Source organism: Thermobia domestica, chromosome 10 (assembly GCF_964235325.1).
Source record: "Thermobia domestica chromosome 10, izTheDome1.hap1.1, whole genome shotgun sequence".
In the NCBI taxonomy this organism is placed as follows: domain Eukaryota; kingdom Metazoa; phylum Arthropoda; class Insecta; order Zygentoma; family Lepismatidae; genus Thermobia; species Thermobia domestica.
In genome coordinates this window covers 169,420,027-169,442,565 of record NC_137463.1, presented here as the reverse complement: position 1 = coordinate 169,442,565, position 22,539 = coordinate 169,420,027, and the positions used below count along the sequence as shown (strand labels likewise).

The window sequence follows — 22,539 nt, the reverse complement described above, 5'->3', positions numbered from 1 at the left end:
CACAAAAGCAGAAACTCACCACATCCAACACTACATTCGGTTCAGCTTGTGTTATCAACCAGCTGTCTTAGATTCTTGAAATCTTTGCATCCTCTGGTGTGCTTTCCTTTACACGTACAGTTTGAACCTTGTTGCCGAACCATTGTTCTCACAAATTGAGGCTGAGCTGTAGTAAGAGATTATGTATCTCTGGCTTCACGTTCATTGTTTTTTTCTTTCTTTCTTCTTGTACGAGTGTACGGAAGCTTGTAGAACAATGGGAAAGTGCGTTAAAGAAAACGGAGACTGCATTGAAAAATAACATAATGTATTTTAGCATCTCAGAATGTTGTTTGCTTCTGAATTATCCTAATATTGTTAGATTCTAAAAAGGTCGGCATAATTCCTTATCAGTAATGTAATTACTGTATTCTCATTTAAAAATGTTAAATGTAAAAAATGTAAAATGTAATTTAGTTAAAAATTTATTAATTTTTAACTTTAAATTTTAAAAAGTCCTTAACCTTTTTATTCTTTACGAATTCAGGTAACTAATATATTGTTTCCAAAGCAGGAGCTAGAAATTCATGCATATGTTTAATTACGAAAGACGGTAATTAAAGACACTACGCAGTCTTTATTGTCTCTATTTGTGTGGTGTTTTGTTTTGTTTTGTTTTTTGTTTTCATTCCATTCTTTTAAGACTAAAGAGAAGGATGGTATTGGAGTTACTTATTCTTTTTAATTATTTAGTTGTGCTCTGGAGAACACATTGGTGCATTAGCTATGTCTGAACCAGAATCTGGCTCTGATGTTGTCTCCATGAAACTTCGTGCAGAGAGAAAAGGAGACTACTATGTCCTGAACGGTAATAAATTTTGGATCACAAATGGACCCGATGCTGATGTGCTTGTGGTAAGTAGTTGAGAGACCTTGCTTCGTAATTAAAGAAAAAAAGTATAACTACCATTAAAGTAAAAACTTGAGACACCACATGAAGTCTCAAGGGGTTGGGTGTGGAGACAATCGTGTTGGAACAAGAATAAAACTAGAAAAGTTTCCCACTCCCACCGGTATTCGAACCCGGATCACCTAGTTGGCAAATAGACACACCTTACCGACTATAATACCACGGCTGTCCAAATTATTTATCCATATTAGAAATTAATACTTGTTAAGGAAAACAGTAGACTAAGTATCGAATGAATTAACTATATGAAAAGCAGAAACGTGGTAACGTAATAATGGCAGATAAATAAAATGAATATAATGGCAAATAAATTAAATAAAATTTAAATGTGTATGAATGATGTTTTTCAGCAATATAAAAAAAAAAAAAAAATGACATGGGTGCTAAAGGTCAAAATCATGACCATATCTTTATATTTGGATACGTTACAAACATCATCAGCTTGTGAGAAAATAAATACTGTATGCTATGCTATTTCTGAATACGCGGGAGTTTTCAGGACTGTAAATGTGTTGTCAGTTAAGATAGTATTGAAATATTTTTTCGAATAAATGATTGTCTAGATATATTGAAAACTTCAAATATATCTAGTACGCACGTGAGTAATTCAAGGAAAGTGTAGACTTTTAAAGCTCTCAGAATTTAAGAATGAGCAACATCTTGGAAAGAATTACAGCATAGAACAGTCACTTTTTAGACCTGACTTGAGCTGTATGTAAAATTAATAATAATATTTTTTACAAAATGTTAGATTGGAAATATATATCTATATCTATATATATATATATATATATATATATATATATATATATATATATATACGGTATATTTATGTCTGATGCGTATTTTCTCCAAATTTTAGAATCATTTTTATTAAAATTTGCACATGTATTTATTTAGATTTTAAAAATTTGGTGCAAACAATGCCATCAACGTATTATGTCATTACTTCATAGATATGTTGAATATACACCTTATTGATTGTTTTAAATGAAATAATGGTAATGTTTTATATATTCGAATAAACCGAACAGGTAATCAAGTGTCATACAGGGTCTGTGTTGTTGGTTGCAATCGTGGTTTTGCAGTTGTGCTAGTTAGAAGAATTATTCCATTATATTACATAGATAACGTAGGGAAGGTGTTTGCAATAGGAAGATATCTGTTGAATATTGAAGAATATTGAATTCGAAAAAGATCTTTATTTAACGTCCAAAGTTATGCCTTTTAGGCTAAATAATGAAAGTGAATGATTATAAAATATTGGTGAATGAAAATGTGGAAAGAAACGGGAGGACCCCGAGAAAACCCACTGAAACGATGCTGTTCACCACAAACTCGCATGTCCTGGGACAGGCCAAGGATTCTCGCACCAGAGGTGAGCGCTTTACTGCTGAGCCACCGTACCCAGAATACGTAATATGCTAGTATTCTAAATAAATAAGTGATTAGCTATTATACGGGGCATAAATACGTATATATTTTAGGATTATTTCAAAATCGATGATACTAGTTCATTTATGTATTATGATTTCTCTATTGATTCTACTCTTAGTGACAATTCAAAACATTAAGATAGCACCAGATTATATACATATTTATAAAATGTAACAGCATTAATGTATCATTTTATAGAAAATGTTATCTTTTTATTAACAATAAAAAATACTTGAGCTCCATGTTCAAAATCATCATCATTGATCACGTCATGACTGGCACGCCACTTGCCGCAAACTGAGCAGATTCCGTGTATGACGGCTTTCAGCTAAGCTCTTTGTTTTGATGTAACAATTGTTCGTTTCAATATAATCCATCAATTCTAGCTTATATTTGGTGTACTTGCTTTATTTCCACTAAATCTTCTAACGTGCCCATTAAGATACGGTTCTTTTTAGGTAATGCCCAAACACTTTTACTTCATATTTTTAATTGCATTTAATTCTTGTTTTCCTCTACTATTTCCCGCACTCCCTCATTGGTTTTCCGTTCAAGACAGCTAACTTTCTTCGCTCTTTCCCTCGTACCAACTTTAAAAAACTTTCAGACCTTATTCATGACTTTTACGTTCGTGCCCCATTGGATACAATCCTTCACGCGAAACATTTTGTAATTACTTTTGCTTGACACCCTGGAAAGATCCTTATTCATTAGTCGTACTTTTTCCCATTCTTATCCTTGTTTTTACTCGTATTTCACATTCACATTTCATATCTTCAATAGCCAAAGCCGGTGGTCCTATAATCCAATCGTGCTTTGAACAGTAGATCTGTCCTTCATATCCTCGGTGTGCAAGACACAAAAATTCAACTCACTAAAACTACCGAGGTGCCTAAAAACTAGTTATCTGGTATTCTGTATTTGATGCAGATCGTTTTATCCCATAACCATTGCCTTCTTCTTCCTAATGTTTATTTTCACCCTTTATTTTTGCAGCTTTTCCACAAAGTTATTTTATGTTTGAGATTCCGCGGAAAGCGTCATAGCATCTGCAAAACGCATATGTCTAATCCGTCAATCACCAACGAAAATAAACAGTGTTGATGAGATGCAGCTTCTCTTTGAATTTGCTTTTCAGTTGCATTCTCTTCTTTCATTTTTGATTCTAGTCAAACACTTATTTCGGCTCATATATGAAGTTCTTGTTAATTTTCTATCTTTTCATTCCAACCCAGCTTTATTTAGAACTTACATCAACAATTCCCAGTTTACCTGGTCGAAACCGCTTCTAGATAAACACTACATACATTTATTTGCTCTTTGTAGATTTCCAAACTCTTATGTATAAGTGTTGGAAGTCTTACAGCTAGGTTTTGTCCGTCCACCTGTCTGTTGACAGATATCATAGCAAAAACAGTAAGAGATATCGAGATAACGTTTTTTGCAATCGATTCAGCTCCTCAAGAATATGTCCCGTCTTCTCCGTTAACACTCTATTCAGACCGAATGGCTCAAATTAGCCATTTCCGGTTTTAACGTTTATCACTAAGGCCCGGATTTTTATGTTTTTACATATTTTTTCCTTTGTATGTACGCTGGTGAAAATATGAAATGTTCGCAAATTACGAAGTAAAGAGCCATATAAACCAAAATCAGGTTACATATTTTGAAGTCTGTTACATATTTTTCGTCTACTGTACATATTTTTACATAAATTCAGTTTCCTTGCTCCTTTTCGCTAATTTTCTTTAAATAATACGCAAATAAAAATAGGCCTATATATGGAATAATAACTCAAAAAATACTTTATTTAATTATCTGTATTTTTTTCTCTCACTTTGTTTAACCGATTTGCATTGCGGGAAAGCTGGGTTAAAACAAATCGTACACCCTACAATATGCAAAGAAACGTCGTCAGTTATCGCTTCCAATCCTGAAAAAAATGTTTTTTATATATAAAGAAAGAAAACCCAAAACAATATAAGGATTTTTGTGCTTATCGCCTTTGCAAGCAGACGCCACTCGGATGTGTGCCGACAAAACAAACTAAAACGCACACAGTTGGCTGGCTTTCTCACTTTTTTTTGTATGTGCAACCTCTACGGGGGGGGGGGGGGGGGGGGGCTGTGAGAGTGAGATGATTGGAGCGGCTAGGCCTTATCACTTGTTTCTTAAATCGATTAAAAAATCGCTTTTGTATGACTCGATGGCTACTCCGCCACTTCTTCTTTCAAACAAAGGGAAAAAGGATTCAGTTTCGCGACCGGTTTGTTAGTGTGCAGCTTTTGACCGAGTCAGTTTCTTGTTTTCAATGATGGCTTCCTCTTTAGCGTCAAAATTGAAATCGTGGATAGCTATGGATGACGCTTATACCACAGATGGTAAAATTGTATTTTGTCAAGTATTCGATAAGAAAGGGGGCTGTTCAATGAAGTCGCAAATGGATCAGCACATGAAAACAGCTATTCACATGAAAAACAAGGTGTTACAGCGTGCCACAAAGCAAAAACTTTCAACCCAAACAAAACCAGCATCTGAAAACAGCAGTGAATTTTACAAAGACCTTGCCAATGCGTTCATAGCAGCACACATACCGTGGTACAAATTGCAAGTCCCACAGTTCGCGTCCTTTTTGGAAAAATATTGCAAGAGACACATTCCTGACGAATCTACTATCCGCAAGAATTATTTGGATGGGTGCTATGAAGATACTATCAAACACATTCGAGCTGAAATTGGTGATTCGCATATATGATTTACGGTGGATGAAACTACAGACGTATTACGATAGTTAGTTGCCAATCTGGTGGTAGGAAAGCTTGACCCTGATTCTCCATCACGGCCATTTCTGATCTGTTCAAATTTTTGGACAAAACAAACCATTCCACAGTTGCACGTTTCGTAAATTATGGACTGAGAGTGTTGTGGCCAGAAAGTGTTCCTGCAGAAAAAGTGCTTCTGTTATGTTCTGATGCTGCGGCGTACATGTTAAGAGCTGCTGATGCGCTTAAAGTGTTCTACCCAAACCTCATTCATATGTGCTGTTTGGTACATGGATTACATCGTGTAGCAGAGGAAGTGCGGATCAACTTCCCTGAAGTCAATGAGCTTGTGTCTTCTACTAAGAAAGTTTTTGTGAAAGCCCCTGGTCGTGTGCAGTGCTATATGCAACCAAACATGTCGCTACCACCGCAGCCTGTACTGACACGGTGGGGCACCTGGATACAGGCTGTTAACTTCTACAATGAAAATTTTGATGCTGTAGTCAGTTGTCACCACATTTCCTGCAGAATCCAGTGAAGCAGTGCGTGATTCTCAAAGTGCGTTCATAAATCCTGTTGCTCAATGTTCACTAGCGTACATTGCAAGTAATTTCGGGTGGCTTGCAAACGTTAGAGACAAGCTAGAAAAAAATTCAATATTTTTTTATGTTCAATAATGTGATTTTTTACTCTCTTGATACATATTTTCATTTGTTTCTCTTGAAAATTTGTACGTATCTGTAGGAAGTTATTTACACTTGTTAAGCTTTTATTACATAAATATGTTACAGTATATTTATTAGCTAAGAAAATAGCACAGACACAAAATAAACACGAAAAAATGTTTTTACATATTTTCATATTTTTAACTTATTTCTTACATATTTCATTGATTTTTGTTACATATTTATGTACATATTTCGGTACTTTGTACTACATAAAAATCCGGGCCTTATTTATCACCATAGAACGATGACTATCAGCAACACTGCTGAAACAAGAAGTGGTTCATATTTACTCTTACTTCCGGTTTCAATACTGATTTCCATGAAAAACTTCGAGAAGCGGTTTGTTCCAATCGACTCAGCGTCCCAAGAAAAGATTCTATCTCCTCGTTAACCCTATATTCAAACTGGAAGTGGTTCAAATTAACCATTTCCGTTTCAACATTTATCGTCATAGAACAGAAACAGTAAGGGATAGCGAGAAGTCTAATGGCTTTTTGATAGAATTCAGCGTCCGAGAAAAAAGTCTATCTTTGATCTTTTTACTCTGTTGCAACCAGTATTATAGATATACTACTTTAAGTCTGATATCGTAGATATGTATATAGTATAGTACCTGTATAGATATATATAAACCTTTCACTTTTCTGTTTTATATATTTCACTATGGATTCAGAACCATGTTTTCTTTCCCATCTCTGCATATTCCGAATGAATTCTGTTATACCTACCCCAGTCGATGTTCCATTCATTATATCGCTTTTTCAACTCCCTCGAAATATAGTACTTTCTTCCTTAAAAAATTAAAATAAAGCAAGAGGGCTGCTTTAGCTCAGTGGTAGAGTGTTCACTTCTGGTGCATGGGGGCAAGGTGCACCAAGTAGACTTTGTGGTGGACAAACACCGTGTGCATGGGTTTTCTCGGGTTCTCCCACTTTCTTCATTCTACCATTTCATTCCCATTTCTCATCATCATCGTCTCCTGTAGCCTAGCCGGCATGGGAGTAAAATTTAAAAGATTTCAATTCATTTTGAAAATAAAGCAAAAAAAAAAAAAAAAAAAAAAACTTAGGGTTGAGAAAAGGCTCCGTTCAACGGTTGAGAAAAAAAGGGTTATATGATAGTTTGCCTCCTAATACAGTCCTCCTGTTTCTGGTAGATGCAGTTTTTTCTCATGTGGATTCTTCTTTCTGGTCTCTCTAGAGCCTACTGTATGTCTTCATATTGTCACTGGACAAGAGCTTGCTTGCTTCAATGTTGCATTGTTTTACTTCATACACACAAAAGAGAGTGAGTCCTTACTGGGATTCGAGAGAATTGGTTTCAGTGGTGCTGCCGCCTGGTGGCCACTGTTGTACCAGTCCTAATTGACATTCAGCATGCGAAGTACCCTGTCCCTGACTTGCTTTCTACTGAGGCACTGATTCATTTAACGGAACATCCTGTTATGAAATGCTGAATTTAAACTCTTTACAGAAAGTACTATAAAATTTTCCTGGTATGCTAAAGTTCGTGAGATTAATGACCTATTCACAGTGTCTCTACTAACTGATAATATTTTCATTCAAAAGGTGTCCTTCTAAACTTTGGATCTTGTATTAATTCTCCTGTATTCATTATGTGACGTTCTTACTAACTTGAACAAAATATTTTGAAAAACACTTGTTCTAATGGTCAGAAGTCACAAATATCATCCCATCTTATCATCGTATGCTGCTCTATCATATTATTTAGAACATTATAGTTTTCAGGTCTTCAAAGTTCTTTAAAAATCTTTTCAATGCTAGTACACTAGGATTGGAAGAGGTCGATTTAGCGAAGGTTACGTTATTTTTTAAAAATTGATTCTATTATTTTTGTAACGTCTCAGGGAACTTCTGAATTGCTCTTAATAATTATATTCTATATTTTAGGTTTATGCAAAAACGAATCCAAATGCTGATAAACCGCAACATGGCATTTCTGCCTTTATAATAGAGAAAGGAGTGGAAGGCTTTAAAACAGGCCAGAAGCTCGATAAGATGGGCATGAGAGGATCTAACACCGGGGAACTAATTTTTGAAGACTGCAAAGTTCCTGGTAAGTACTTTTTTTTCACCTTTTAAATCGAGTCTTGTTCACTTATTAAACTACAGTAAAAAAAGGATCCCTTTTTCGTATTGTAAAATATGAAAATATTTAATTGCTTTTGAGTTTCTGATTCACGACTCAGGAAATCCGTTGATAGAAATTGAGTTGGTAGATTTCGAACCTCCTAAAACTAGTTCTAAATTATTTTTCCAAGGTTGAAGCTTTCACATATATATGAATCGCTTTTTAACACTCGAAAATTGGATGCGCCCCATTTCATTTAAGTTGTTGGCCGCTCTACACTTTACAGAAATCATTAGACAGAATGAGCTGTTCGCCCGCATTTCAGTCTGGTCAATATTTTTTCGTCACCATTTTTGCATCGTCAATATTTAATTCGTATAAGGAATTGATATGTTCATATTCTTTAAAATTAAAGACCTATATAACAAATTTTGTGTATAGACGGTATGAGGAGCGGTTCAAAAGAAGCGTGTAATAATAATAATAAAATTGCCTGTCTTTAGTTGAAATTTCTAAAGTTGGTGCAAATGTTGTGCGAGGTATCCCTATTCTGCGTGGCAAGAAGAGCTCACGTAATTTCGGGAACGTACGTCCATTAATTCGAAAGAAACATGTATTAATAAGAAACTTCCTCGCCCTTTTAACATTGAGAAGGCAATTCCAGAATGCACGCAAGTGAATAAGATATTCTCATTTGTTTAGATTTGCCCCTCATACCAAGCTTTGTACAATTAGACCAAATGTTCAGAAGTAGCAGGAAATTTGAAGTTCCTCTCTTTCCTCTTTCAGAAATTCTAGTTCACGAAAACCTTCCTGTAGGGTTGATGTGTTATCAAACCAAAAATCGTTATAATCCGCAAAATATTTTTCTATTATTATAATTTGACAAAATTAGTTCTTCATTATAGATAATAAGATTCAACATTGCTCTTATTTTGAGATTCTTAACCGCAGATATCTCACGATCCACAAAATTTTACTAAACACTGCAACATACGAAGGTACTGAAAAATTTCTCTCATCTTCTTCATCTGCTATATCGAATTCATGACAGAAAATAACTTATTCACATTCTATGTCCCAAACAACTCTGTCTTTTCAACTCATTTCCACAGCAGTACAGGTTCGGAAGATTTAGTGTATGCAGTTGTTCCTAAATACATCTTTATTGATAGTTACCTTGTATTGTGTATATTTTTCTAACTTCAGTCTAGTTACTTATTTTTATTAATGGAAGAGGTTAAGTGTGTAGAAGGTTATTCAGTTTATATCGGACCAGATTAGTAACGCTACTGTCATCTGGAGAATGATGCTAGAATAATGCGTCCGTTGTTGTGAGCAGTAGTGTGTCAGGTTTTAAATGGATGAGTGTCATCAAATGGCACCTAAGTTAAACCGTTATTGGAAAGGCGATTCAGTTTAACACTTGATTGTGAACATAGTCATTCGTGACTCCTACTCACATCCGTCTATAAGACAGAACGAAAACCCAACTGCAAGAAGCTGCATGCAAAGCACCTTGCGGAGTCCAAATAGCAGAGAGTCATCACAGTGAATGAATATACTTTCATCTCATTGTTGGTAGACACATTCAGACACTGACATACCGTGACATTATGCCACGGGCTTAGTTCACCACTGTTGGGAAAGTCTCCTACTTGTATTTATGATTGTTATGGGGTTCAGTTATGCGGGGAAGTTGCTGATACGCAATGTAGATGTGAAAAACGCAAGTATGCAAAGATACTACCACGAAAGCACGATAAGTACGCAAAGATAAAAATGTAAAAGAGAATACAAGTTACTACCACAAATCCACTATGACACTTATCTCTCGGATCGATAGCCTACAATTGTGTGGTGCGGACGCCAACCATTTATCAGGAAATGGAACGGGAATTAGATGGAATTTTAAAGGTGTTGTGTCTCTCAAGTTCCTACTAAGGAACCAATCAATCATGTATTGCCGGTAATTGGATATTTAAACGAATCCATCACCTAGAAACACCCAGAGCTTGTTAATCGTAAAGAAGTTGTGTTCCATCACGACAACATTAAACCATACCCAGGTTTGATCATCTTCAAAAGCTATTGCAACATGAATGAAATGTATTCCCACACCCACCATACTTGTCTGATCATGCGCCGTCAAACTTCCACTTGTTTCGCACTTTGAAAATTTCTTTGCGTGGTAAATTCAATTCAGATGAAGCTGTAAACCATCATTTTGTTTAGTTTTTCACCGGTGAAGACATCGTTCTATGAACGAGGAATCATGGAACTCACGTGAAAAATGGCAGAAGACTTCCGAACAAGACGGGCAAGATATCATTGATTGATCTTTGTTCTTTACATTAATAAATTACTTTTAGAAACATAGAAAAAATACACCTGTTTCTGACATCAGATTATAATAATTCGTGTACATTACTTTGATCGATATGGAAATATGCTAAGAAGTTTTAACAATCGTCGTGCTCATCGTTCTAATTTCTAAATAATCGCTGTACTACCAAGTTTCCGGTCGTCTGTGGAACGTAGGTTACGGAGGATAAAAATAGGAGAAACAGGAATAAAGACATCAAGAAAGTAAAAAAAGAACAGAGTCAGCGGGCAATATAGAAAAGTTTTGTCTTGCGAGGTTGTTGCAGTGCCACTAATCACGTGATAATGTGCAATTGGCAAATAACAAAAAAAAAAAAAAAATAACTTTGAAAAATGGAACTTTTTTTAAAATGCTAATCAACCTAATGATTGCTTCAAAATGTTTCATGTAGGCTGAAATTTGAATTGCTAATAGTTGAAGACTAGATTTGAATAAGGGCTCATGTAGCAAATTGGAAATTTTACTGGAGATGTTTATAAGTTTCTTTTGTCATGTTTTACTGATTTTATTAGTAATTTAGATTTGTATGTGAGGACAATAATTAATCTAAATTGTAGAATATAATCTGTAAAACTATTGTGTAAAATTTCGAATTCGTCAGATGTGCGATTATCCAAATCAAACTTTCAATTAAGATGTATAAAGTGCGGACCCAAATTTCTAATTATAAAAAGAGGCCGGGAATCAGTTATTAATTCATTTAATGTGCAGCATGTGTCGCCATTGCCTTTATCATTACAGGGACATAGCCTCGCTACTGACGTCCTCATTAAGCCGCAACTAATTAATCAATAAATTCATTTAAAACCGTTCTGTAGATCTGGCTTACTCTCAAAGTTTGATATACTTGTAAGTTACTTCATTAAAATTCAAGACAGTTTACTGAGCCGAGCGTAGTAGAGACCTTAAGTGTCAGCTCTTTTAAGAAAATAAACAACTTTTCAGAAACAGGTCTCTCAATTTTATTTTTAACGTAAAGTTAAACTCTTCCATCTATAATAGTTTTTTAAGCTTTTACAGACCCCGGACAAAAAATTAGTCGCCCCCCTTGGTACTTACGTTAATACCGTGTAGCGCTGCCCCTAGCCTGGATAACCGCCTGGATGCGGTCGGGAAGGGGGGTGACTCAAGGGTCTGCAAGGCCGTCACATCCAGTTGAACCCACTCACGGAGAATAAGATCATGCAATTCCACCAAACGTCGGAGATGCTGATGTCAACGTTTCGCTCGCTATTCCAACTGGTCCCACAGATGCCCAATTGGGTTGAGGTCCGGCGATTTTGCGGGCCATTCGAGGTGTGGTAGGGTACCTGAGTGTTCCTCAAACCAGTCACATATGGGTACAGCTCTGTGAACACTGCTATTGTCGTCTTGAAAAATGGGGGTGTCTGTAGCAGTCATCGCAAAGAAAGTGACTGAAGGGCAACACCTGCTCGTCCAGGATGTTCAAATAAACGTGCTGGTTCATGTTCGTGGACGCCTCAATGAGTGGGCCCACCCCATAGTACGAAAAACATCCCCAGAACATAACAGACCCACTCCCGACGTGCACCTGACCGTCCACACACTGCGGGTGAAATGCTTCATGTGGCCGTCGGTGGACACGACGCCGGGCGTCATTTGAATACAGGCAAAATCGTGATTCGTCAGACCATATGACACGGCGACAGTCTGCTACTGTCCATGCTTGATGATTATTGGCCCACTGCAGACGAGCAACTTTATGTGCATGTGTAAGCAGTGGCCTTTTGCGAGGTACCCGACTCCATGTTCATTGCATGCAGTTCCCGTCGCAATGTTCTTTCGCTGACAGGTTGGACTGGACGTGCATTCACGGACTGCAGTAATTCCTGGCGGATTTGGAAGCGATTTCGATTCACAAGCCTGGCAACCCGTCTTCGGGCCCGATCTGTGAGGATCTTTTTCCGACCACAGTTCTGGCGTCGTGTTTCATGGCCACGTGTAGACATGTTGAACAGTCCGCCGCGAAACACCAACAAATCGAGGAACTTCCATCATGGCCATGGGCACGGCCAAACACGATTGCCCCTTTTTGCCACTCCGTCACGTCCGCGCTCTTCCCCATCTTGCCGCACACACACCGCTTCAATCGGTTCTGTGTCACTCCATAGTAATGCCCTTTGATCGCCTCGAGGCAGTGTAGGTATGTTTGGCCATGTGATTCGACCAATACGCCATCTGTACCTGTTTGCCGACGCAGCCTTGCTCTCGCGCGGGAGTGACTAATTTTTTGTCAGAGGTGTTTATTATTTAATTTTTATCTTCCGTGGTCAGGGCTTCAGGAGACTTGGAAGCTTGATGGTCTAAGGATTATTCAGCGATTAATCTTTAAGATGTGGGAGAAATATGATTTTAATTTATATGCATGCTTTCTGCGAAATTGTTGTTGGTATTCTTTTATTCTAATTGGTTTAGGAGTATAGTAAATTATATTTACCGGTAGTTGGGGAGCTGTCAACATTCCTGGTAATAAGCACTCAGATCACATGGATGTACCACAACTCCTGTTGGACTTCGATAATCCAGTGTCTATTATACAGAACACGTCTGTTAATTGTAAATGATTAACCTGATAACTGTTTTAACAATTTTTGTTGTCTAATTCGAAGTATTCTAGAGGAATCAATATACTTCGTCTTTTACAAGATTTTCGTAAAAGGTAGGATCTAAAGGTATACCGTGGGTGAAAGTATGTTTGAAATATAAAAAGAGAATGTCCCGTCTATAAGCACGAAAATTGATTGACTTGACTAACACAACAGCTATTCTCGAAACATCATATTAGCTTGAAAATAGGTCGCATCACATGTGTAAAATATTTTCATAATATTTACAATATGTAGCATTTTCTTGCCTTGATTTACCATTTCATATAAATATCTTATTTCATGTAAACTCTAATGATGACTAAGTATAAAATAACTTACAAAATTTGCCAAAATGATAAATTTCTTTAATAAAATTTAAATATTTTTCTGCATTCTTCAGAACTAACAAAATGTTCTAAATATTCTTAATCTTTTTTAATAGCATGCTGGTGGTAAATTTCAATTAAGCTCTTTTGATCAGTTTCCCAGATCTAACAGTCTGTAGTAATATTTCAATAAACACTGTTGGAAGATCTCATATAAAACTAGATTTGATAACAATACACAACCAGGGCATCTAAAGCTATCTGCGCGATCACCTGGCACATAATGTATCGTACAAAGCGCAAATTTTGATATTCCGTACTCTTTTCTTCTTCGTTTTTGTTCTAAATTCATACATTTTAATAGACGCTGTAAATGTAACAATGCCAAGTTCCGTAGTCATAGCAGTATAAATTAAAATACTAGCGTAATTTGCTAGTTAGTGCTTGTAGAGTTGTAAACATTTTATCTTTTCAGCAAAGAATTTGCTTGGGCCAGAAAATAAAGGTGTCTATGTGCTTATGAGTGGCTTAGATCTTGAAAGGCTTGTATTAGCTGGTGGACCAGTAGGGTAGGTAAATTGCATCCTAACCATTCTTATAGATGACTATAGAGTTCTCAGGTGATAGTGCCTTCTTATAATCACGTATTAATTAAGGAACTTCGAAATGTTAAGGAACGTGTGTGCCTGCAAAGAGAGAGAGAAAAAAAGGAAAAGACTAGTTTAAAATAAGTAGACTATAAGCTTTCACATGTCTTATCATGAGATAAGAAAAATAGGTTCTTCTTCGTAGGTAGGAAAGGAAATATTACATAAAAGCGAAATTTTAATGCATGAACAATGTCGCCGTGAACTCCAGTCACGTGGTAGTGTTAGCCAGTTACGTGTTGGGTGTAATAATGGAAGATAAAACGCACGGAACGTGTTAATTGATAAACGTGCAAGGTGAAACAAAAAATAATAGTAAGAGAGAGTATATATAATTCTAACACTGAGTAAAATATTAAATGCCAAAATATAAAATGATGGTGATAAGTGTTAATATTAACATTTAACTCTGTGTGATTTCCCTCTTTTGGAGTCTGTCAGTGATCATTATGCTTTAAAGTAGATTTTTAAAAAAAATAAAATCGTGTTTGTCTACCTTCACTGTTTAGGCTTCAGTATCGTGATACTTTGTCGTTAACTTCGTTATGATCACCATTTTGGATAAGAACCTAGTTTGGCTATGTTTTATCCGTACTATCTGTATGATGTTGTTTTACTCTATAAACGTTACCATTTCAACTTACTGAGTTTTTTAGTAGGTCACAATCGATCCATATTTGCACTTTAATTTATCTGTTTACCTCTACAAAAATACTACGAGCTGCGTTTGTCTGCATTCATTCGTTCAGTCATTATTCTTGTATATGAAAGATTTAGAAGGGAGTTTCTTAAGTAGAGGCCAACTTTGTGAAAAAGTGCTCAGTTTTAGTAGAATGGTTCGTCTAAAGCTTCTTGAAACAGTGCAGAGATGGTCTAACTCATAAACAAAATGTTGAATTAGATCTTATAAAGAAATACCTAAATTATTTTTTGGTCATAGATTCCATTTACGTATAAATTGACATACGCAGGAACAGCGGAAGGATACCGCCACAGAAGATTGGGAAATTCCACCGCTCTCCTACAGAAGTGTAATATGAAAAAAATAATACTACAACCAATTATCATGATTCATAAAATAAACTTAGCAACTCTAGAAGCAAATGGCTGAAATTCGAAGGAACGAAATACATTTTCGTTTGTGTTAGGTCTCTATACAAAACATACACTTATGGAAAAAAAATATGAACATAACAGAAGTACCGCTAAATAAAGTAGGGGGGTTCAATGAAACATGTAAATGCCCATATATGTAAATTCAAATCATATGTATAAATCTATTCCTTCTACCGTATTAATGTCACTAAATCTTTGTCATTCTCTACCGATGCAACCGAATATGTTGTCAGTGATCAACAAGTATCCGAGATAATCGTTTGAAAGGATCGAAAAAACATAAATTGCCTTGTTTATTATCGACTGTTGGAGCGTTCACATTGAGAGGAAGGGAGTGGCTGTTGCGCTGGCGGTTGCCATCAGTAAGGCAGTCCGGACGATCGTTCTGTCTGTGCACACTCCGATGCCTGCTGGTGGCACTTGGGGATATATCTGCCGTAGAAACTCTCTGCCTTCAATCGTGTACCGGTACACCACCGATGGATCATTAACATGTCATGACCGACGTGAACGATAGTTCTGCAGGATTACCATCTGGCTGTCGCTTCTCTACTATATGGCCTCGCTTCAAGTCATTTAATTGTACAATTGGCGTTCGCTGGTGCTGTTCTGGCATTGCAGGCACGTAGAACTACACTCGTCATGTTGTCGGATGACCCTCAAAAAACAGCACGTCTCTATAAATACTATGTTTTATTTCAAAACATCAAAAATGTTTCTCCGTAATAGACTACGCACCAACTGTCTTTACCTCACTTCCTCATTTTGTAGTTCCTGGCACAAAATACTTGAGCCAGAACAAATCACGTTACACGTGCGATCAGAAGGCCTGCTGATTGAATGAAGGAAAAAATAATTGAAAGTTATTAATCACTCATTCTTGAGCAAGTCACATAACCTGGCCATCATTGCTAAACTTCTTCCAGCTCTCAATCTCTTTCAGTGGAAGTAACATGACTTAGCCATAACTGTAACAGGGAAAAGAAAAGAGTTCAGTTCAGTTTGTTCAGTTTGTGCATTGTTGTTATGAGTAAGCGGCCGCGTGCAGATGAGAGCTATGTTAAATTCTTAACCATTTTCCTCTTGTCTCATATGATGTGGTCTTCAAAGGGATTTCCACGGATGTAAAGCATTTTGTAAGGCATTCTACGAAACAACTGAAATACTCCTTAGACATTCCAAAATAAGATGGCCATTAATTTCCCTGGTAAATCTATTTTTAAGACCTGGTTATGGTATTCCATGAAGCACATGTAGACTCTGGCGTGGAATAATACAAATTCGCGGTTATTTTTTATCACAGTATACAACGAACATCTCTCTTTGTCTGCAAGCAGCCGTAGGTTCAATTGTACGCTATGGTGAACAAAACTTCGTCCATTTTTTTTTTATCGAGTTTTTCCCGTTTTCTTCTACTTTCACACTCTACCAATCTTTGCATCATAGTTCATTTGCATTCATCATTCACTTTCGTAGTGTACAGCGCATAGCTTTAGGGTCCATTGAACAGATTTCATTTTCAACTCCCTCCCCCCCCCCCTCTTCATGCAGTAGACCCTCAAAGCGAAGAATGGGCCTGAGAGAGCAGCTTCATTTGCATGTTGTTTGCCTACCGCCTTAGTTGCGAATACCGCTGCCAGCCTCGAAAGTTGTTAATGGGAGCCTGGAAAATGGAAGGAGAATACATGATTGCGAAAGTTAGAAAAGTATTCATAAGTGTCTTTTCCAAAATAACTGTTTACATTTGTTTTCACACTATATTCAATGTTGCCCAGGATAGAATTCTTAAAATGTTATACGGATCTATTTCATATTGATGTGGTCAATTATCTCGCCAGTTAATTCGGAGCAGGTTTTTTTTTTTTTCTTTTCCTTTCCTTCAGCTTAATATTCAAGATTGTTGGTGCACATACCCCTTCGTGACAGCACACAAGTGTAATAGGATCAGATAATTCCATTAACCACTTAGTAATATTAGCTTTTCTACACAACTAATAACAGCTGAGTTTCGAACAGATTGTAAATTTTAATTGATTTTATAATTTTTTCAGATCGCTTAATCTCATCCATACTTAAAGGTTTCTCCTTGTAAATAGCAAAGATACTTATGCTCTATGATATAATTTGTGCAAAACTTCTTTTTCGTTTTTGGTGTTGAGATAGATACGGATTAACATTTCTTCTATTGTGTCATAAACTTACAATAATTTATGACATTGGATCTGATCCGTAAGCTATTTCTTTTGGAATATTAAAAACACATATATTGTGCTCTATTTGTTTAGTTTTAAGTTTACTTTACTTAGCAATTACTTTTCAGGTCTTATATATATTAAAATGTGGACGAAGTTATTGAAAGTGAACTGAATTTATTATGAAAAGTAATTGCTATTCTTATTCTTTCATCAGATTGATGCAGGCTTGCTGTGATATCTCATTTGAGTACGTTCACACTCGAAAACAGTTTGGTCAGAAAATTGGAACGTTTCAATTAATGCAGGTAAGTTAAATTGTGGAAGACAAGAACCTAATCATCGCATATCTAAAAGTAAACTCGTATTGTTGAGTGACTTTTAATTAGCTTCCTTAGCTTTGCAATTTTTCAGTTCAACAACTAGTTTTTTTCTAAGTAGAAAATTAGAAATTAGGTCCGAGATCCAAACTGAAAATTGTTAAGAAGAGGAATTAGCAATGACAATATTAGTAAATCTATGGCAATCAGATGGTTAATTATCGATACTCAGAAACATTTGAACTACTACAATATTGTCATAATTCTGGAAGCGGTTTAACTTAAGGTGAGTCGCCATCTGGAAGTCAATACAGATATTAGTTCATTCCCTTAATTACTGCGTAATGAAATGTTATATATTATAAATATTGCACTATAAAATAGAGTTATGTCTCAACCACAACACAAGATACTGATTCCTTTAGTTATTTATTCTGATATAGATAAAAGATAATTAAAAAAAAAAAACTTGATTCGTTTTATGATGAGCACGCAAAATAGCACTTGCTGTTAGATCTTGCTAGCCGCTGTGCTGTTTTGTGAAATGTTTATTTGTAAGTAAAGTGTTTTAAGTAACAATCTCATTATGGAATAGGGATATTGTTTGACCGTTTTTCATGTTGTGTTTCATATTTTATTCAAATAATAATCTATATTTAAGAAAATAGATTTTGACGGAAAAACTTGCACAATACTCCATAATGCGTCCTTGCCGAATTGGTACGTGTACTGTATCAATAACAGTAGGGAAGTTCTTTGTAGCGTTGCAGCTCGAGAAGTGTAATATAGCAGTGAATTGTGTTAAGGATGGAAAAGTAATTTCACGTAGTGAAAGAATGCTCTGTTGCTATGTGATTTGTTCTTACCATATCACAGACATTTCGTAATTACGTTGAACAATAAAAAGAACACTACTGCGTACTTTGAACCTAGTTTATCCTTTGAACCTATTTTTGAAATGTACACTTTAACCATCTTGCCCTGTGAGTTATTCACTTAAAATTTGTAGTATCACATCGATACTACAGAAAATATTTAATTTCCCTTTTGCTGTTCAGATTTCCAAACTATGCAGTGCATAAGTCGTACAGAATGAGTGTGTGCGTCTGTTTGTTTGTATGTCTCTGAACAGGTATTAGATTAAAAACGATAAAATATATCGAAGGATTTGTTTTTCCGAGAATAGATTCAATGTCCCAAAAATAGATTGCATCTCATCTCATCCGTTAAACCTTTTTTCAGACCGAAAGTGGTAGAAGTCAACCATTTCCGGTTTCATCGTTAATTGCCATAGAACAAAATTGGCTTTTTTTAATTACTTTTCTTTTTTTAAAAAAAAAAAATATATGATCTTCAGCCTCATATCCCTACTTAAACTTCAATATTATTTCCGGTTTTAATACAAATCTTCATACAGCAAAAATGGTAAGATATACTGACAAGCGGTTCTTGGAATTGATTCACCATCCAAGCAATAGGTTCAATCTACTCCGCTAACCTTCTATTCAAACTGAAAACTGTAGAAATTAATCATTTCTGGTTTCAGCGTTGATTGCCATAGGACAAAATTGGTAATAGATAGCGACAAACATTTTTTAGAATCGATTCAGCGTATGGAGATAGAATGTCCACCTATATCTCCCTTCTAAAACCGGAAGTGGTAGAAATTTAATTTCAGTTTAAATATTGATGTCTACAGAGCAGACACAATAAGAAATAGCGAGAAATGGCTTTTTGATGTGGATTAAACGTCCCAAGAATAATTTTCACCTAGACTCAGTCCTTCTTTGCAATCCAAAGAATAGATCAATTTTCGACTTCATTCTTTTATTGCAACCTTCAGTGGTAGAAATAAACTATCACTTTCGGTTCTAATATTGATATCCATAGAGTGAAAACTGTTATTCCGAATCCAAAAAATATATATAGAATAATTCCCAACTTAAGATTAATCTCAACTTTATTCTTCTATTGAAGCAGAAGAATAGTACATTCCTGTAACTCTGGGTTAGTAAAATCCTTTGCAAAGACGTGCTGTTAATCCAGCGTCAACATAACAAATCCACACTCGCCACCCTGTTCAAGCCCCAAACTATGCACAACGCTGTACGATCTACCATAGCCATACGGACAAGTTTCTCTTATCCCGAAGCGTGGTCACATTGAGAAGTCCAGTACCCAATCGTAGTTGTGTACGGTTCTCTTGTTTTTATTACTTTCACGCCTGCATCACTGTTGTGGCAACATAAGAGACGCTTGCCCACACATTTGTTTTTTGCTTGTCCACGCTTCACTAGCTGAGTGCTGGTAAAATCCTCTTACGGCACTACCATGAGCGCCAAGCTGAGGGCGCTCCTAGTCCACGCATGTTGCGCTATCCCGCTGAAATTGAAGATGTTCTACGCCTTTCTATCGTACAAATTTTTTTAGTTTGTAAGTATTACTTCTTAGTGTCTTAATTTTCATAAACTACAGAAAGGTAATGGTAAAGGTCAGGTATTAGCTGGTCATCACTTCAGATGTAAAATAAATCCTAAATAATAAACAATTATGATCAATAAAAAATTTATTTTATTTCAAAATATGTGAGCTATTTCATTATTCAGATTTAATACTGTACAAACCATTTCACATGATTTATTACTTTCCAACTATTAATTTACTAGCTGAGTTTTCTCCACACGGGGAGGATAAGATTTATGAAAAATATTTGAAAGTAATGAATGACATAAGTAAACAGAGACGAGGAACCGTCAGTGTTGCCCCTATCAAACGAAGAGTGTCTTTTTGGCGTTACCCTGTCAATTCTTGGGCCAGCCGACATATCCCTTCGTGCCCAAACTTCGTCTTAAATGTCATCGAGGGTGCCATTAATCAGCTTAGCGATCCCGAAAACTGGATTCGACATTAATACCGGTCATTTTAGATATGTTAATGTTAATGGGACTAAACTTAGACTTGAACAGCAGCGGGGGTGTCACTATTCGTCTCAGCGACTCTGAAAACTTTTTTGATTTTTAATATCTGTTAAAAAGGTATTCCTTCTTTATATAAGCCCACATAACAAATATGTATTGTTGGCTGCATATAGACAAAGGGTTCTTAGTAAAAAATTCATACTTTTTGACTCCCACCAATCCTCCCGAGCCGAAATAAAAATTGTTTCGTACGCGATTAGATCTGATGATCTATCTGTGTACAAAATTTGATAGCTCTAGGTGACTCGCTTGCAATGACAAACACACATTATTATTATTATTATTATTATTATTATTATTATTATTATTATTATTATTATTATTATTATTATTATTATTATTATTATTATTATTATTATTAAAGATTGATTTATTTTGTTATTGTACTTTTATTTTTTTAAAGGGTAAAATAGCTGACATGTACACAATTCTTAGTGCGTGTCGATCCTATCTCTACAGTGTGGCCAGGGCATGTGACGCTGGTAGTGTAAACAGAAAAGATTGTGCTGGTGTTATTCTTTATTGTGCTGAGAAAGCTACACAAGTTGCCTTGGATGCCGTACAGTGTTTAGGTAAGGCAGTTATATGTAATAATTTTTCTGTAGCTCTTATATTAGAACTAAGTTGTTAAGAAAAAGAGTGAATATTGGAATTTGATTTAATATTTTTATCAACTTGTCACATTGTGATTCCGTTATTTAATATATCGTCTCAAGATTTTATTCTCAAATACTTTCAGTCTGCGTTCTTCTCGCAGAGCAAGCGACCATGTTTCGCAACGGTACAGTACAACAGGCATAATTATCGTTTTATATATTTTAAGCTTCAAATTCCTTGACAGAATTTGCTACAAAATATTTTCAACTAAACAATAGTACGGATTCTCTGCTTTCAGTCGACGTTTAATTTCTTTGTGGATATGGTTTTGGTCTTCCAATATTGATCCTAGATATTTGAAAGTATCCACTTTGTCGAAAGTATTATTTGCTGTTTTGATGCATCCATAATTTATAGTATTACGATCCCGACGAACTTCCATGTATTTAGTTTTCTCTGCATTTACTCTTTCTGTTCTCCTGTCATCCCCTATTAAATTTACATCATCAGCGTACACCATAGCCTGGTGAATACCATTCAGCTCTATTCCTTGGTAGCTATCTCCCTATAGCGTACTCCAGAACAGTTACATAATAATGGCGACAACGCATCTTCTTGTTTCAGGCCATTCTCGACGTGAAAGTTTGTGGACAACAGTTTTCCTGCTCGAACTTTACTTTGGGATTCATTTAAATATATCTGAATTAAACCAATCAGCTTTTAGGGTATTCCAAATTCTGTACAATCGTTTCCCTCCTAACTGAGTAATAGACCTTTCTCAAATCAATAAATAATTTATATATCGGGGAATTGTATTCCTATTTCTTTTCAAGTATTTGTCGAATGGTAAATATCTGGTCGATAGTTGATCGATTTCACCTAAATCCATGCTGGTAATATCCAATAATTTCATCTGCATATGGGGTCAGTGTTGCCAATACGTAGAACATTTGAGAGGATTTTATAGTATGTTGACAGAAGAGAGATTCCTCGATAATTATTATAATCTGCTTTGTCGGCTTTCTTGTGAATTGGAACAATGATTCATTCTTTTCATTCTTGTGGCAATTCCTCCTTTTAGAATGAGTTTGTGCATCTTCTACAATTTTTCTCCTCCAGCTAAAATTAACTCAGCCGATATTTCGTCTACATCCAGAGATTTGTGTTTCTTTGATTTTCTTAATAGCGATTGTTATTTCTGTTCGGTTAGTCTGAAATATACGGTTTTGCTGTGTGCATTTCCCTTTCTCCAAGAACATTAGTTTTTGGCTGCGTGTTAACCAAATCATCAAAGAAATCTTTCAATTTATTCAAGATGCTATCTTTACCAATGAGAATTGCTCCGTAGTCTTTCTTCTATATATAAACGCGAAGTTAATGCCTTTATGTTATACATGTTCC

At 35.8% G+C, this 22,539-nt stretch overlaps 1 protein-coding gene across 2 annotated transcripts in view; it reads left to right on the top strand.

Annotated features, from left to right (window-relative positions):
* LOC145662836 (isovaleryl-CoA dehydrogenase, mitochondrial) overlaps positions 1 to 22,539 on the top strand; it is a 69,758-nt gene that overhangs the window by 36,656 nt on the left and 10,563 nt on the right. For both annotated transcript variants that reach the window (XM_081728752.1, XM_081728753.1), the window contains exons 4-8: positions 733 to 894; positions 7,787 to 7,952; positions 13,764 to 13,857; positions 17,461 to 17,551; positions 20,945 to 21,113. In XM_081728752.1, the coding sequence (XP_081584878.1) occupies positions 733 to 894; positions 7,787 to 7,952; positions 13,764 to 13,857; positions 17,461 to 17,551; positions 20,945 to 21,113 (682 nt within the window). The remainder of the gene's footprint in view (positions 1 to 732; positions 895 to 7,786; positions 7,953 to 13,763; positions 13,858 to 17,460; positions 17,552 to 20,944; positions 21,114 to 22,539) is intronic.